Source organism: Vicia villosa, unplaced genomic scaffold, assembly GCF_029867415.1.
Source record: "Vicia villosa cultivar HV-30 ecotype Madison, WI unplaced genomic scaffold, Vvil1.0 ctg.001344F_1_1, whole genome shotgun sequence".
Lineage (NCBI taxonomy): Eukaryota > Viridiplantae > Streptophyta > Magnoliopsida > Fabales > Fabaceae > Vicia > Vicia villosa.
In genome coordinates, this window is record NW_026705585.1 from 186 (window position 1) to 16530 (window position 16345).

The 16345-nt window shown below is 34.8% G+C and overlaps 3 protein-coding genes across 3 annotated transcripts; 1 reads left to right on the forward strand and 2 right to left on the reverse strand.

Annotated features, from left to right (window-relative positions):
* The first annotated feature begins 3157 nt into the window (after window positions 1–3157).
* LOC131634740 (uncharacterized) lies at window positions 3158–3838 on the forward strand. The gene is made up of 3 exons (XM_058905365.1): window positions 3158–3283; window positions 3391–3508; window positions 3593–3838. The coding sequence occupies exons 1-3, from the start codon at window positions 3246–3248 to the stop codon at window positions 3836–3838; spliced, it is 402 nt and encodes a 133-aa protein (XP_058761348.1). The 5' UTR covers window positions 3158–3245.
* Window positions 3839–4093: 255 nt separating this feature from the next.
* LOC131634741 (uncharacterized) lies at window positions 4094–9353 on the reverse strand. Its single transcript, XM_058905366.1, has 8 exons — window positions 8855–9353; window positions 8327–8768; window positions 7325–8241; window positions 6900–7274; window positions 6033–6767; window positions 5712–5930; window positions 4755–5612; window positions 4094–4671 (listed from the first exon to the last, which is right to left on the reverse strand). Exons 1-8 carry the CDS (start codon window positions 9351–9353, stop codon window positions 4094–4096), a joined length of 4623 nt encoding a protein of 1540 aa, XP_058761349.1.
* A 3103-nt stretch (window positions 9354–12456) lies between these two features.
* Window positions 12457–14279, reverse strand: LOC131634743 (uncharacterized). Its single transcript, XM_058905367.1, has 9 exons — window positions 14142–14279; window positions 13791–14058; window positions 13621–13711; window positions 13416–13543; window positions 13239–13329; window positions 13006–13162; window positions 12758–12915; window positions 12538–12658; window positions 12457–12468 (listed from the first exon to the last, which is right to left on the reverse strand). Exons 1-9 carry the CDS (start codon window positions 14277–14279, stop codon window positions 12457–12459), a joined length of 1164 nt encoding a protein of 387 aa, XP_058761350.1.
* Window positions 14280–16345: the final 2066 nt, after the last annotated feature.

Consider the following 16345-nt stretch of genomic DNA (forward strand, 5'->3'; position numbering starts at 1 on the left):
AAAATATTTAATGCACAGTGAAATAAATATTTAACTGGCAGAAAACACACAAAATATTATCTTAATAATTAAACAACAGTACGACAGATAGTACGACATTTAATACCGACAGTACAAATATTACATAATATAATGAACAATACGACAAATAAGCGGTACGTTATTTGAAAACAAAAGATACGACAAACTTTAAGAATGACGATTAATAACCCATGCTATAAATAATAACATATAGATGATTGGGAGTGTAAACAACCCAGGTCCGCATTTTTCAAGGACTATGCAGACAGAAAAAGGACATGATTACCACCACGACGGTGATGACCATAAGGAAAACACGTATCCATCCACTTCGCCATGTTTGCCGGGGAAGAAGAGAGAATGTGTAACATCCCGATATTTTTATACGCGATACATCTACCAATTTATTAAATTTTATTTTTCAGTGAATAATTTATTTTATGGGTATAGTTTTATTTTAATTAATTATTATCAATCTATTTAGTTATTTGTTTCAATCCTTCTAATATAGTTATTTTGATAACTTGGTAATATAAAAGTTATTATTTTTTTATATCTTCTTTATTTTGTTATTTTTATAAACATATTGATTATATTTAATAATTAATATTGTTATATTTATTATTCTATTATTTTCATAATTGAAGAATTTTAATGTGAACATTTTAAATAAATAATATTTTAAATATTAATAAGAGTGGTGAGGTGGAGTTTTGAAAGAAAAAGATAAAAGAAATGAATTAATTAAAGAAAAAAATAGAGAGGATGATACGTGGGGTTTGGAAAAAATTTGGTTATTGGTAGTAGTTTTTAGATATTAACTAGTGTCTTACCCGTGCGTTCGCACGGGTTACCCGTCTGTCTCGCGCATTGGGTTTTAGGGCACTTTAATAAAATAGGGAAAATATATATATATTATATATATATAATATATATATATATATATATATATATATATATATATATATATATATATATATATATATATATATATATATATATACATGTAAGTTCATATTATAAGGTAAAATATTTTAAAATAGGTTAAAAATACCTGTTGGACCTTATAGTTGGTTTAATTTATCTAAGTTAATAGGACAATAAAGTTTATTGGGCCTTAGAATTCTAGCCTTGGTGCAGAAAACCTATTTTTATTGTTAGACCTAATTTGTTAATAGGCCCAAAAAAGAATCCTATTATTGGTATTGTTACATAACGCTGGAATTTAAAATGAAAGTAACGTTGGATTCATAAGCAATCAAAGAGTCTGTCTTTGGCATTGTTGGTGTAAGAAACGCAGGGGTTGGGTGATAAGTGTGAAGAACAAAATGTCGCAGCCAAGAAGGTATGTGCATGTGTTACTGTTTATGTTGTTTGCAGAGTTTATCATAAGATATTCATCCATTTAGAGGTCGCAATGTTGTTTTTGATTCCAGTTCACCCGATAGGTTGGAGTTGCAAACTCCATGGAAGCGGCTCACAGTTGAGAGGATACTGAGTGGGTCACAGGAGAATGATGATGTTATGGAGGAATGGAAGAAACAACATCAAAGATTGAATCGTGTCGACGATGCCGGTAAAGTTTCTGTAGAGGCTGCCAGGATTGTTGAAAATAAAGGGTAATCTTATAGTTTAATTTTGTTTCTTGTATTGAATTCCATTTTAACCTCTACAAAATTGAATGTGTTTCCGGAATAATGAGTTACAACTTAGTTTAATAAATAGTTTGTATGTTATTGTGTTGAAGGATGATGGAGATGGAATTGAATACATAATGATATCTTCTAATAGTGAGAGGTAAAGTTTATTTATAAGAGATAGGTAATATATTATCGTTATAGGTATATTGATGCTGTTGTGTTTGCATTGTGTTGTAAATGTGGTCTTAATTTCAGGGAAATGAGTCCTGTACAGGAAGAGTTCGAAGAAGCGTACTGGACTCGTGAAGTTCATGATGTAAAGAAGTTTTGCTCAAATGTTATGGTAAGCAGTGTTCAAAGTCTATAGTTGTTGGCACGACTGGTGTTATACAGAGATGTAATGTAACTGATATTGTATGTCAATGAGTGCAGTATATTCCCTGCAGAAATAGTAGAGAAATGTGGGCTTGCTGGAATGTCAGAGATTACCCTCAATGATGTGGACAACGGGTACCCATATGAGTGCAATGTGAAGAAGAGGCCAAAAAAAAATGAAACATATTTGTATGGAGAATGGTTTGACTATGTAAGGGCAGCGGAACTGAAAGTAGGTGATAAAGTGCACTTTGTGATTTATTACCCGCCGGTGTTAGATATTATGGTAACAGTGGAGCGCAGTGGTGATCGTTGATAGAGCTGTTGGTTAGGCAATGTTTGTGGTGGATGTATAGGGCCGTTTTTTAGCAGTTTGGTTTGTATGGGATTTATGGTTTTGTTTTTTTTTGTAATGGTGGATGTGAACCAAGATTAACAATTATGGCACTATGTATGGTTTTAAATTAAATATTATCAATTTTGGCTGTAAGTTTCATGGACTGAGCCGAATCTGCCATGGTTTTTATGCAAAATTGATTACCATTCTGTTTTAAAATTAAGTATTGTTTATTATAAGTATTGAACAGGATATCTATCAAACTTGATCAGAATAGGGAACCTAATTTCATTATTGTTGGTATAAGTTTGGGTATGGCTCCTGTAAATGGTAGGCTATTAAATCTAATAGGTAAACACACAACAATGGACATATGAATAGTTGAAAATTCCAATTTAATAGTATATGTTAAAGAGTAGTATGATAATATTAAATGGTTATAAAATAGTTGTAATGTGTTATATTATATTGGATGTGAAAGATCAATTGGGTTATGGGCAGTTATTGTTTTTTCGTGAGGCATATAAATAAAACGAAAACTGTTTTGAAGTGATGTAAATGCAAAGAAGACTAATTGAACAATTGCATTGATTTCTATTGGGCGGTGGAAAAGTAGCAGGTATGTGAAGAGTCCATTTAGAGTGTTTATATAAGTAATGTGCAGATTAGTTTGATAGCACTAAACACTAAAGCATTCATCATTACTCTGCAATCAACAGTGTAAGCTGCGAATTTCTGAAAAGATGGAAGGAAGAGTTGATCAAGCAGTGAGAGGTAAAGCTTAACACATCATTTGAAAGTTTGCTCTGTTACATATTGTATTTAAAAGTTATATATGGTTGCATGCAGGTGAAGAAAACTCGGTCAACCAAATGGCTGTGGGGAAAGCTGTCACCTCTGATAACTCTGTGTATGTTTGAATTAGCTTATGTTGAGTATACGTTTTATGTTTTAATTTAGAATGTTTGATAACACATTTATTTATTGACCATGTTGTCTGTTTGTATAATGTTCCAGATGCCATGAACCTGTTGTTGACGATTTTAGTTGCCATGTAGAACAGCCTGCTAAGTTACAATATTGTATCTGGAAGCAAGATGTGTCCAACGGGAAGATGGCTCAGTCATGTCTTCTTGTAAGTTATTATTCGTTTTAAGCTTATTGTCTTTCCCTAACAGTTAATGGGATTATCTAATGTTGTTTTATATCAATATTGCAGGAAATTCCTGAGCATGTTGTGGCAAGTCGCTGGCTCCATGGAGCAAGGTTTGTAGATTTGGTTGACTGGGAAAGGGAAGTCAGGTATGAATGTGAAGTTCATCATACCGAAAAGGGTCAGATGTTCTTAGGGCGTGGTTGGTACAAATTTGCCAAGGAAAGGTGCCTGCTTGATGGAGACTCTATGGGCTTCAGCGTTAAGGATCCCATCAGCAAGGAGATACTTGTAACAATGTTGAAATATTGACAATGATGTCAAAGTTTGTTATAAATATCTAAGTGTTTAACTTTTTGTAATTTTCTGGTGGACTTAGGTCCACCTTTATATTAATATATAAGATTTTGGTATTTAGATGTTATGCTATATATATATTATTTCTGTTACTTACATTGCTAATATGCTGTTAGTAATATATATTACAGCAGTTACTTGCAATACTAATATGCTGTTATTAATATAGATTACCGCTGTTACAGATTTACTCTGATCAATTCTAAAAACTTAGACATTGTTAAAAACTTCTTTATACACAACATTTGTAGTTTTCTCCCTGAATTTCTTTTCTTCATCATGTATCAGTATTTTGATTCCCTTTTTTGTTGTTACTCTTGACAATGCGACATAAATCTGGCCATGTGTGAATACATCTTTCGGTAAGTACAAACCAACGTTATCCAATGACTGTCCCTGTGATTTGTTAATTGTCATAGAATAGGAAACTATAATAGGGAACTGTCTCCTATTCAGTTTGAATGGCCATGGTGATTGGGATGGTGACATGTCCATTCGAGGTATGTAAACCAAATTTCCCATACCTTTACCACCCATTATTGAAGCCTCCAGTACATGGGCTGCCATCTTTGTTATACACAGCCTTGTGCCGTTACATAAACCTTCAGCCTGATCTATATTTCTCATGAGCATTATAGGTGTCCCAACCTTTAGTTTTAAGTGATGGTTTGGCAATCCTGATGTTCGGAGGGAACTTAGAAATTCTGGTGTGAGGATATCAACTACTGCTGGGTCATGAATCTCAGACTTGTCAACTGAATTTGCGTTGTAGTAGTCACGAATCTCTCCTACATTGTTGACCAAACAGAATTAGTAAAAGCAAAAATTAGATTAATATAATCCATTAAATTATATATTTTTGTTGCTTAACCTGGCATCAAGCTAAGTATATGGTCATTGATCTGATCAACAATCTGCAGTGTAGAAGCAAGTATCGCTCGACTTTTAAGGTAATCTACACATTGGAAATTATTTATGAAATCAGGGTATGTGCTATTGACAATGGCCACGATTGGATCATCAAATTCTGTTATCAGAATATCAGGTGGTATGTTGATTTCGGCGGTGCCGTCATTAGGCTCAGATATTTGGCCCTCTCCTATTCTTAAAAGCCAATCTGAAAACTGTGCTATCTCATTTTTGTCAGTCTGTGTCGATCCTGTTCGTAGCCGCATGTTTCTTGTCAATGTTAATACCTCAACTGAATGCCATATGTAAGATGCATTTACGGCACAGTGTACAATATCGGAAAGACTGCCTCTGGGGACGACAGGTAAAATCTGTCTGAAATCGCCCCCGAAAACAACAACCTTTCCACCGAATACATCAGTTGAATTTTTGTCTGCACTCATAACATCTTTCAAAGTTCTGTCAAGCGATTCTATTGCATACTTATGCGCCATTGGTGCCTCATCCCATATTATAAGCTTTGTCTGTCGTAACATGTCTGCGACATCATCGTTGAATTCAACCTTGCAAGTAGAATTGTCCATAGTTGGTACCGGTATCCTGAACTTTGAATGTGCAGTTCTACCTCCTGGAAGTAACAATGATGCTATACCGCTAGTTGCAACAGTTAAACATATATCGTGTTTTGATCTTAACGCAGCTGCGAGTGTTCTCCACATATATGTTTTTCCGGTACCACCATAACCATGAAGGAAGAAAACCGCAGGTTTTTGAGACTCCACAGCGTGGATGATTTTTTCATAAATACTTCTTTGCTCATCTTAGGAACATAATATTGATTGTAGAACGGTGTTAGAATAATTGATTCATAGAATTTCAAAGCGTAAAATAAAATGAATTTAATTGACGCAATAGTTACCTGTAAGAGCAGCAAACAAATTTTCAAATTCTGAGTTCATTGATGCTGTATCATAATTACGCTCATCATATATGAGCCTGTTTCCCAACTGTTCAAGAACATAAGCATCCGGATATGGAATAGGACTAAAATCCTTTAGTGTCCTTCTATTTGCCTGAAGCAGTTTCTCAATTTCTATTAAAGTCAAATTTTGCAACTCTTCTTGTGTGAGGTCCAATTCTGCATTGATATGAGAAATTGAGTTATAATACTGTTGGTAAGTCATCTGTAGCTTGTTATTAACAAATTGTTTTGTTTGCTATTTTATTATGTCTAACAAACCTGGATTAGCAGCCAGTGCTCTTTGTGTATGTAAGACACCATCAGATAATAGGAGCCAAGTTTGTTCCCAAACATGTGCAGGGCGATTAACAGCACCAGACAAAAGCATGATAACAAACAGTTTTCGAAGAAAATGACCAGTCCCCCAATGACTTGCCTCCTTTATAGCAGCTATGTATTCTTTGTCGTCTTCAAGAAATCCCATTGCAAAGCATGCATCTCTGAATGTATCATACTGAATGTTATCCACGGTCCTGATTTCCTCATATGTTGTTGGTCCTTTTGCCACCGTCAACATCATGCGCAGGTAAAACAGTTCACCAGTTGTTGGCGGAACCCATATGAGACGTCCAATGGTGAAGCCTTTTTTCCGCGGTTTCCATTCTCTCTTTTTTTTGTGGTAAACAAACTTTGAGACAAACTGACCATAAGTTAATGTTTGTGCCTCTTCATATTTAGCATTTGCTACCAGCCATGCAGTAAACATTGATTCAGTCACACTTGCAGTTTCCAGCACATTTTCCATGCGTGCATAATCTGTATAGTATATAGGTTTCTCCCCAACCAAATGATAGAACATACGTTCCACAGCTGGTTTTCTGCCATGAATATTGTAAGAGTAAATGCGCCAGCATGCTTCACTGGGTGAGACATACCTGCAGTCGAGATATTGTTGGATCTCATCAACAGGTTGATTGCTATTTGTTGAAACTGCTGCTGTTATTCTGTCATAGCCTTTATTGATATATTTGAAAAGATATTTTATGGAAGTACTCTGATTACACCATTCCATGTTTATATGTGCCTGGTATTTCATAAGAAATCTGGTATTATATGGAACCACATGTCTGTTGTCCAAGGTGATACCATTTTTTTCAATAGTGAAGGTTTTTGATCTTCTCCTATACAGCGGATATCCCTCTGCATCAACAATAGTGTCTTCAATAAACTTTTTGGGGTAGTATTTAGAACATCGTCCATTCTTCATACATTGTGAGGTCACGCGAGCAAGCCCACAGGGTCCATGCATCATATGTGCCCTAACCAATTTGTATAAATTGGGATGAACAGTCGGGTCGGGAATTTCAGCAGAAATGATCTTGTCTATGTCAGATGGTGTTGGGTATTTGCTCTTAGGGTGTAGGAATATCAAGATGTGAGCATGTGGCAATCCGCGCTTTTGGAATTCGATGGTGTACATATCTATTAAATTGAAAGTTAGTTCGATGTAATATTTTGGTACTACACAGACACATGATTGAAAAGTAGTATAATTAAATGAAACAACTTACATGCAATCACTTTTCCCACGACATGGTGTTTTGTAATATCATCCATGAGGGTATCAAACTTTATTTTGAAAACTTTTGAAATGATATCTGGCCTATCATGGGGTTGTAGACCTGTGCCTGACAATGCTCTTTTAATTTCAGGCCAATTTGGGTTGCAGGTAAAAGTAACAAATAAATCAGGGAATCCCAATTGACTTGAAATGGCCATACCGTCAAAATATAGTTGATCCATATATCTCTTGCTACCAACAAATGTTGATGGCAGAACAACTCGTTTTCCTCGCTTTTGGTGTTCATTTCTTGTATCGCAATCAGTTTGAGCGGCCAAATTATTATATTTGCCCACTCTTAATTTCGACTGATTATCTCTCAACCAATTCAGTCGTTCGGGTTCCATCATAGCATAGCCGTCGACTAAGAATTGTTGAAATAGGCGTCTTGAGTAAAGTAGTGTTTTTGCCTCTTTGCGACGTTGTTGTAACCGGTAAGAAAACCAATCCTTAATGCTTTGACGGTTTCTCTTAGTGACCTCAGTTTCATGGCGATATCTGTGCATTATATTTTTCCTGTAACCATCTTCCCCATAAGGAAATATAAGAGGATACTGATAAGCCAAATATGCTGGGTGAAACTCATCTATTCGTTGCAAACCACCATTGCGGCGCTGAATTAAGATGTCCCTTTTATCAGCAGAATCAATGTCTCCCACAATGAGTGCAGCCACTTCTGAGACAGTAGGTTTGTTGTAAACACGGGCATCTTCGGATCTATCAGAAATAAGCCTGAGTTTTAAATCTGTGAAAGAATTTGTCCTTAAAACATCCCTTGCCATTCTAAAAGCTTTGGCATGAACATTGTGCTGATCTAACATCATCTTGAGCTTTTTGACAACCGGTCGCTCGATGCCTTTGTTGTCCCTGTTTATTTTTCGCAGCCATGAATAAATAGTTTAACATAATTTTTGTATAAAACAATTGTGTAATTATGTCTGAGCATGCTTACTTGAAACATTTTATTTTGTGTTCAACTTCATTGTCCGTGTCATAGATGTATAATTGAGCATATTGCGGAGGTTGCCCTGTTTCTGGCAGCAGTGTACCAATTCGATGACAGGTCTGACCCTGCAGTCTCAAAGTAGGGGGTCCACCTCTTTTAGAATATGTTGTGTCGAACTTCATTCCAGGGGAAGTGAATGAGAACATTGCGTTGTATGTTCGTATGTTAGCCTGGTAGTTTTTACTATCTGAATATGTGTTATTAAATAGAAGATCTTGCAACACCTGTGGAGGTTGCTCAAGGAACGGAAGAACAATTTTTCCTCCACGGCAACAACGATAAAAGCGAGGAGTTGCTGTAATTTTGTGTCTATTCACTTTTTCTTGGTACCACATACATGCTTGGCAGTGTGCGCATTCATAACTTTGGTCGCCAATATCGTAATATTCTGAAAAAAGAAACCACAATTCTGAATATGTCTATCAACAGAAGAAGTGTACATCATTTGGTTATCAGTGTATGATATGGAAATACCTTGAAGATGGGCCTCCTGTAATTGTGCCGGGTCTGAATCTTCGTCAGAACTGGAACTACTAGAAGAATTTAAATTATTGTCAGAGTTGGAGTCATCATTGTCTTCATAATGAGATTCAACAGACACATTATGATTTGAGGTAGATGGATGATCCATGGACTGACTTGACATATTATAATTTGAAGTAGATGCATGATCCATGTTCTGACTTTGACTAACAATGTTGTTCGTATTTTGAACCCTACTAACTTCAGTATTGAACAAATTTCTCAATCTTTTTCTGTTATCCAAGATTATTTTCCTTCTCTTTCTAGCCATAGCCGTTTCAATAGTGGTTTCATATGTTACAGAAGATGTAAAATTATGATTTAAATGGGAAGTGAGGTTGCTTGATCTGACACGGTTTCGATAATCCCTCTTTGCTTTAAGAATAAGCTTTCTCCTCTTTCTTGCAATGGATGTTTGAGGAGCAGTGTTTTTAACAACATCTGTTTCCATCACAAACACAAAAGTAGGATGAATAATAATACTACAAATAAGATTGATTTGTATAGATTTATGCACACAATATGAGATGTATAGCATGCTACTTCATGATTTTGAATACTAAAAGTTTACAGTTTCTAATTGAAGGGGAATTGGTGGGTTCAAATGTCATGAATGCAGTATTGATTTTAATTTTTCTTTGATACTTGAATATATATGAAATTGGAACTGAATATGAATAGAATGATGGTTATAGATTTAAATTACTACTTATCCCTCCCTTATAACTGTTGTGTGTGTTAAATGTATTTAATTTAATCTATACAGGTTATTTATAATATTTTATTTGATGGATGTGTTACTCTTTTAAAAAGACTTTAAGTCAAAACTAATATTATAAGTAAATAGAAACTGAACAGTTAACCCACTTTCTGCATGTACCAAGTACTTGTTTCCTATTGCACTGAATAGAAGTTTAGCATTGCAACTGCCTGCGGTTAGGGTTCCGACAATGGCATCTTCACACGGTGGTCCTTCTGTGCGTATTCCCTCTGATGATGAAAATGATTTCAGGTATGAGTAGTTAATTTTATTTCACCATTGCTTTGCGGTAGAAAATAGGGTATACCGGTATACAAAATATGGTAGTGTGGTAATAACACTTAACAACATTTAGTGATGGGTGTAGTATCAATATAGCGCAATGTTGTATTATGTGTGGTATTTGTCAAGAAATCAAATGTGACTGAATGACTATTGTTGGTTTTTATTGTTGGATTTCATATCCCGTCGTTGCTCGGCATATGACTATTGCTTAGTAAAGAATGCTTCATATGCGGTTTGTTTTTAATCCATATTTGATGTTGGAACAGCGATGATCAGGCAATGGAAATCATAGAAGATTTGGTAAAGGAAACAGGGTACGATCCTAAGGTGGAAAGAAAACGCAGGAATAAACAGCGCAATGTCACTGCTGATCGTGTTGTGACGAATGTTGATGTTGTCGCACAAAATAGCGCAATGGTTAACAGCAATCCCAATGCAGGACCTGTAAAGATAAAAGAGGAATCAACAGACATTGACACAAATGAAATCAAAGTTTCTGAAGTTGGTGAACCAAGTGGATCAAAAGAGGGTAAGAAACAAAAGGGTAAAGTGGTGAAAAAAGCAAAGGTCGGTACAGACATTACTGTAGACAGTTCTACAGGGGCTCAAAATTTTTTCTGGAACACCCATGTTACAAATGCTAAATCTACACAGCAGAATGTAATGGTAAGGAGATATTTGAATATTTGCAGCATGTTATTGAAAATGTAAATAGTATATATCGTTAATAGTTACCTTATTTCTTGTATGCAGCATTTCCCTAAGGAAATCGCCAAAAGATGCCTCCGTCGCTTTCAAGATGAAATCAACCTGCTGGATGTGAGGACGAAGAACATTGTTACCTGTCAGGTTCACAAAGCTAACAGAAAAGGAATACCCCAGCCATATGAAAAGTACATGGCCCTGGGATGGTACGAATTCGTCAAATCTCTTAACCTGCGTAATGGGGATACAATAGCGTGGAGTATGCTGCGATTCTCTCCGTATATCTATGTGAAGGTTGAAAGACAATGAAGAAACTGCTGCTATTTGCAAACCGCGTACTATACCCGAATTTTAATGGTTACATTATATGTTGGGAATGTTATTTTGGTACATTGTGTTATATATATTCTGCTACATGTTATTTTGTAAGCACTTTATCCAAAATGTGAACACAGTAATATTGTGACCACTGGAAGATCTAATCTATAATCGTTTTCAGGACAAATTTTTTAAGTTCTCCTATTATATTCTATTAATCCACTCTGATATGCTGTTAGTTAAAATGAAATCTGTCCCATAATATTGTATCAACATTATAGTAAGATCAGACATAAAATTATTTATTGATAGTTAACATAGTCAAATGTTAAAAGTCCTGGTGTTTGTTTGTGAGACACAATCCATGTTTTAGTTTACAATGCAATGACAGAAAACTTAAATTCTGCTAATCCAAACAAACCGTTCTTTGCAACATCATTATTGTAACTAACATTAAAAATAATAAAAAAGGAGCACCGCGTTATAAGAGGTATAGTTAAAATGGAATGTTTGATATATGATCAAAAAGAATCAAAATAATTAATAATAGTATATATAATATGTAGTTCAATTTGAATCATTTGAATATAATAAGCCAAAGAAACCATTGATAATTCTTAAATCAAATTGAACATAACAGAAGCACATAGCCAGTATTCATGCACTAATTATTACAGAAAATGAAATCACACACATGATTAAAAGCAAAGGAAACTAACATTCAGTTTTTATAACAAACACCTAAGCAAAACACACACAAAATAAAAATATTCCTAATCAATCTTCTCCATTTTAATTATCTTCTTCAGCTTGTTTGATGACAGTTCCCCATCAATAGATTCACTTGATGCAGCAGGAAGATGTCTCTTACCACCAGGTGTGACAGCATCCGGCTTGTGTTCAGATGTAATTTCCAGGTCCTGCAATGCCACGATGAAGACTATTAGTTAGGAATAGTGATATAAATGTAAGTCGGTAAGTGTTAGTAATATTGATCTAAATGTAAGTAGGTAAGTGTGTTGCAGTGAGACTTACTGTAACCAATTCACAGTCTTCATTGGCATCTGTTTTAGCTTCATCAACACTCTCTTTAATCTATATATTGTTAAACACAGTTTTCAATATAACATAATCACAGGAAAAGCAAAAAAATGCATACACAGTTTAAAATTTCTACCTCCAGAGTATCAGGTACGACAGTTTGGATTGGAATAGGTTCCTTGAGAATTTACCAAAGAAAAACAAAATCAGGCCAAAAATTGTTATAATATGAAGTCCTCTTTTATAAAACAAATGTCAGTTTATTAGAGCTGACCTCATCTGTTCCCCATTTTTCCTTAAGTTGCTGGATAATAGGATCATTTTTTATAATCATAACGATGGAACAGTTCTTCCAGCGTGGATGCCACTTAACCTTCATAGCCATTTCCAACTTCAACAACTGATCAAGTGCTAACGGAAAGTCCAATGGATCAGTAATTCCAGCCTATTTAAACAACTGGCCATATTAGTGTACACAGAGTATTGAAAAGTACATTCTAATTCGTCTGCACAATATAAATATAACCTGAATCATAGTGTTACGAAGTTGCGATGCAGATAAACCCAACAGCATTTCACATTCTCTGTTCCAGAAGACAAAATTGCAGCTTTGACCCCCGTGAGTAACCTCAATTTCAATCTTATACCTGAACATCATAAGAAGTCGTTCCGTTAAAAAAGCCGACAACATAGAAACATCAAAAACATGACAGAAACAACATCTATTAGGTGAGAACAACTAAAACCTAAGGACTTCAGCCATGGTTTCATGACCAGATTCACACTCAAAGGGGGGGCTGTCCCCGCGCGCTATAGATTGACACATATGGCAGGCACGATAGAACCATCCAAACGGAGATGCTACTAATAATTTTGTTGTAGCGACAGTAGCGCAAAATGTAACCTGGACAAATAGCCGCCAAAATCAGAAACATGTGACACACTAAACAATGAGGTTATAATTACGATAATATAGGAAAATAGAAAGACATACATCCGTAAGTTGAATAATTTCAGCAATAGGCAAAACAACAGCCTTTGAGAACAATTTTTGCACAGGAGTGAGCTGTTGATTTTCAGAACTTTGGGAGGAATATTGGGAATTCCCTCCAAGTTGGTCAGACAGGGTTACCTTGCTCTCCTCAGGCATTCTGCAGAGCATGGATCATTATCAAATTCATACATGAAAAAAATAATTGCATAAAATGGATGACACTATCAACATACCTATCAATAAAGTCTTTCATGATCGGAAAATCAGCATCAACACATAAAAGGGTCACATTGTAGGTGTTTGTCACAGACAGAGGATACTTTCCTGCAAATACAACATAACCTTGTCAATATATTTATCACAGATTTTTTTGATTTAGTATTAATTTATAAAATAAGTCATGGAATAACCTTCTTCCTTCACTTTGGCATACTGAAGCAACACAACTGTAGGTAGTGATGCAGCAACCCTAACTTTGTTAAACTTGATGAACTGATCCGCGTATGATTCCCACAGAGTACAGTTCAACATGTTGTTGCTAAACCATGATCACAACACATTAAGATATATAACATGATTCATATATGAGGCAGTTTAATGTATAAAAAAACAAACCTGTGATCACGCAACATCATGCTAATTTGCTGCTTCTTTGCACCTGACTCAGTCTGCGCATAACCAATACTATCCACCATTCCAATGACATCTGAAATAAATTTATTAATTTCACACGGCTATAATGCATCAAAACATGAGACAATAAAAAAACCAAAAACCATACTCACGAATCAGAACATGTTTGTCAAACCTCCCTGTTATGATGTCTGAAAAACTTGTAAATAAAATCGATTTCGCGGGTATCTCATGTTTGTCTTCATCAAGAACAGACGTTCCAGCAGTAAACTTTATCATATATCTGTGTCCCGATGCCCTGAAGGCCAGAACATAAGGCACCACCTTAAAATTAGATACAGTATAAGTATGGCCTAATAAGCATTTTTCGGTGAAAACCGACACATGCGGTGCTGGAACAACAGCATGAATATCATCTCCCTGCAGCAGAAACCAACAAATGATTCAAACTATACAAACATAGGTAAATGATAAACATACTGAAACATAAACAGGGTAATCACCAATTTGTCAACAAAGATCATTTCAAAATGTTCCTTGCTGTTGGAGACAACTTTCCATCGGTGGTGAATCCTAACAACAATCTTCCAAAGCTCTTTTCCATCATTGATCTCTGCTATTCTCTCAACAGGCCTTGACATGATAATGCAAATTCACACTGCACTGAATGATTACGGCAGAAGTTAGCAAGCATGGAAAGAGAAGAATGAAATCACTGATAAATAGGCAAGCCATTTAAACACATAATTACTGCAATTGTGCAGTTTGGAACGTGGAGAGGCACAGAGTAATGGTCCTTACATAACCGCAGCAACATGAGAAGCTGTGAGGGTGAAACTTCCACAGCCATAACTGCCGCAGCCCACCATGCAGTTGAAGGATCAAAAATTCTGTAGTAACCACCAAAGCTGATGTGGATCATTGAGAGAAGAGTTGCTGATGTGGACAGCCTAAGAAAGTCCCAAATGGTAGACTTTTCTTATATGATAGATTTCCAATAATAATTATAATAACATTAACAATAATAATTATAATTAATAATAAAAGTAAAATTAGAAAATTTGAATTAGTCAATTTCTCTCTCTCTCATCACTTGTAAGTTTTAGACTAATTCAATATTCTCCTAATTTGTAGAACTACACGATTCTTTATTTTTCTCTTAACTTCCATTATGAACTTTAGTATGGTATAAACTCTTTACAAGATTAAAATAAAAAATCTCTCATAAAATAGTTTCTCCTCAATGTAACTCTTCTATTTCGTTCCGGTTTTATTCTCTGGAGTACTCTTGAAAGTGTGGTTCGTGTAATCAGATAATAGAGTCCTTAAGAATATTTTAATTCAAAGAGAAACACATCGAGGTAAGGGCTTTTTCTCATGCAATTCTAAACTAGATTTGAATTAGGAATTAGTTAAATATTATATGCATGTTGTAATGTTTGAGAGGTTTAAATAATTGAAAATAAAATGACGTAGTAATGAACTAGTATCTTATTTAAATGCGTGTAGGTATGTGGATCTCGTAACTATTACGTTATAAAACTGATACAATGTGTTTTATCTAATATATGTGAGTTTTTATACCTCGTGCGTTATCAAATATATGTGAGTTTAGTTATAAAATTTACTACTATGCCAAAACCTATTTATGTTGTGTAAAGTGTAAATGCTTGGTTTGTTTATTTTAGGTGCCATGTAAACATGGAGTATGTAATTGTGTATATGTATAGTGTTGTGGTATGGCTGGAATTTCCTTCGGCCTAAACAGAAGAATAGATGTAGCATACGAAATTATTAAAGCTCATTAATATGTAGCCTAAGAGAATTAGTTTTAACATGAGGTAGATATTCAAGATTATATTTGTTTTAAAATAAATAAATAAAATGAGAATTTATTTAAATTATTGTAGAGCGTTGCTTGGGTTAAGAGTGAATAAATTGTGTTTTTAAATTTATGTGAGATAAATATTGTTTGACTTTGTGGTTGTCTTAGTGATGGAGTTCTGTGTGATTGCCTTAGTGGCGGGTAGAGATTTCTGTGTGGATGCCTTAGTGGCGGGTAATTATATTTTTCATCATATATGACATATCATGTGCATTTCTGTGTGGTGCCTTAGTGGCGGGTTATTTTTCTCATTAATATGAGATGAATTCTTTGTGGTGCCTTAGTGGCGGGCTGAAATATCCGGATCATATAGTTTAAGAACATTCATATTTTGCATTTAATTATTTGTGGTCGTTGTGGTTGTTAATCTTGAGCTAATTACTCTATGTATATTATGTCATAGTTACCGTGCGATATTAACAACTTTGGTGGACCCTCCTTTTATTTAGTTCTCTTTGACATGATATGTATATTTGTATTTGGTTGATTTTTAATTCTTGTTTAGTTTAGTTTGACATGGGTAACTGACCCTTACAACAACATTGTAGGTACTGATGTGGAAATTCAAAGTGATTGATGTTTGACTAATGCGTGATCGCGGGAAAGAATGGGTTTTTTTTAAGCATTATGTTGTAATTAAACCGACCGCATTACTTTTTGAAATTATTTATTTAGTATTTTCCATGGAATTAGAAACACGATAATTTTTTTCTTAGGAATTTGGATTAAAGTTGAATTGATTAAATCTTTAAATCGATTTATTTGTGTTTCAACGAGTATTTTGATAAATTTCGGACTTATGTCTCGGATGAAAATTCAGGG

Excerpts from the sequence above, each read along its gene's own strand:
- LOC131634743 (XM_058905367.1), bottom strand. The coding sequence starts at position 14,279 with ATGTCAAGGCCTGTTGAGAGAATAGCAGAGATCAATGATGGAAAAGAG. Across the intron at positions 13,163-13,238 it reads ATGAAAGACTTTATTGATAG|AATGCCTGAGGAGAGCAAGG; the intron begins GTATGTTGATAG and ends CATGCTCTGCAG. Across the intron at positions 12,659-12,757 it reads ACCATGGCTGAAGTCCTTAG|GTATAAGATTGAAATTGAGG; the intron begins GTTTTAGTTGTT and ends TATGATGTTCAG.
- LOC131634741 (XM_058905366.1), bottom strand. The coding sequence starts at position 9,353 with ATGGAAACAGATGTTGTTAAAAACACTGCTCCTCAAACATCCATTGCA. Across the intron at positions 6,768-6,899 it reads CTTCACTATTGAAAAAAATG|GCTATGACAGAATAACAGCA; the intron begins GTATCACCTTGG and ends ATATCAATAAAG. Across the intron at positions 4,672-4,754 it reads TATACTTAGCTTGATGCCAG|GAGAGATTCGTGACTACTAC; the intron begins GTTAAGCAACAA and ends TCAACAATGTAG.
- LOC131634740 (XM_058905365.1), top strand. The coding sequence starts at position 3,246 with ATGGCTGTGGGGAAAGCTGTCACCTCTGATAACTCTGT. Across the intron at positions 3,284-3,390 it reads GTCACCTCTGATAACTCTGT|ATGCCATGAACCTGTTGTTG; the intron begins GTATGTTTGAAT and ends ATAATGTTCCAG. Across the intron at positions 3,509-3,592 it reads TGGCTCAGTCATGTCTTCTT|GAAATTCCTGAGCATGTTGT; the intron begins GTAAGTTATTAT and ends TCAATATTGCAG.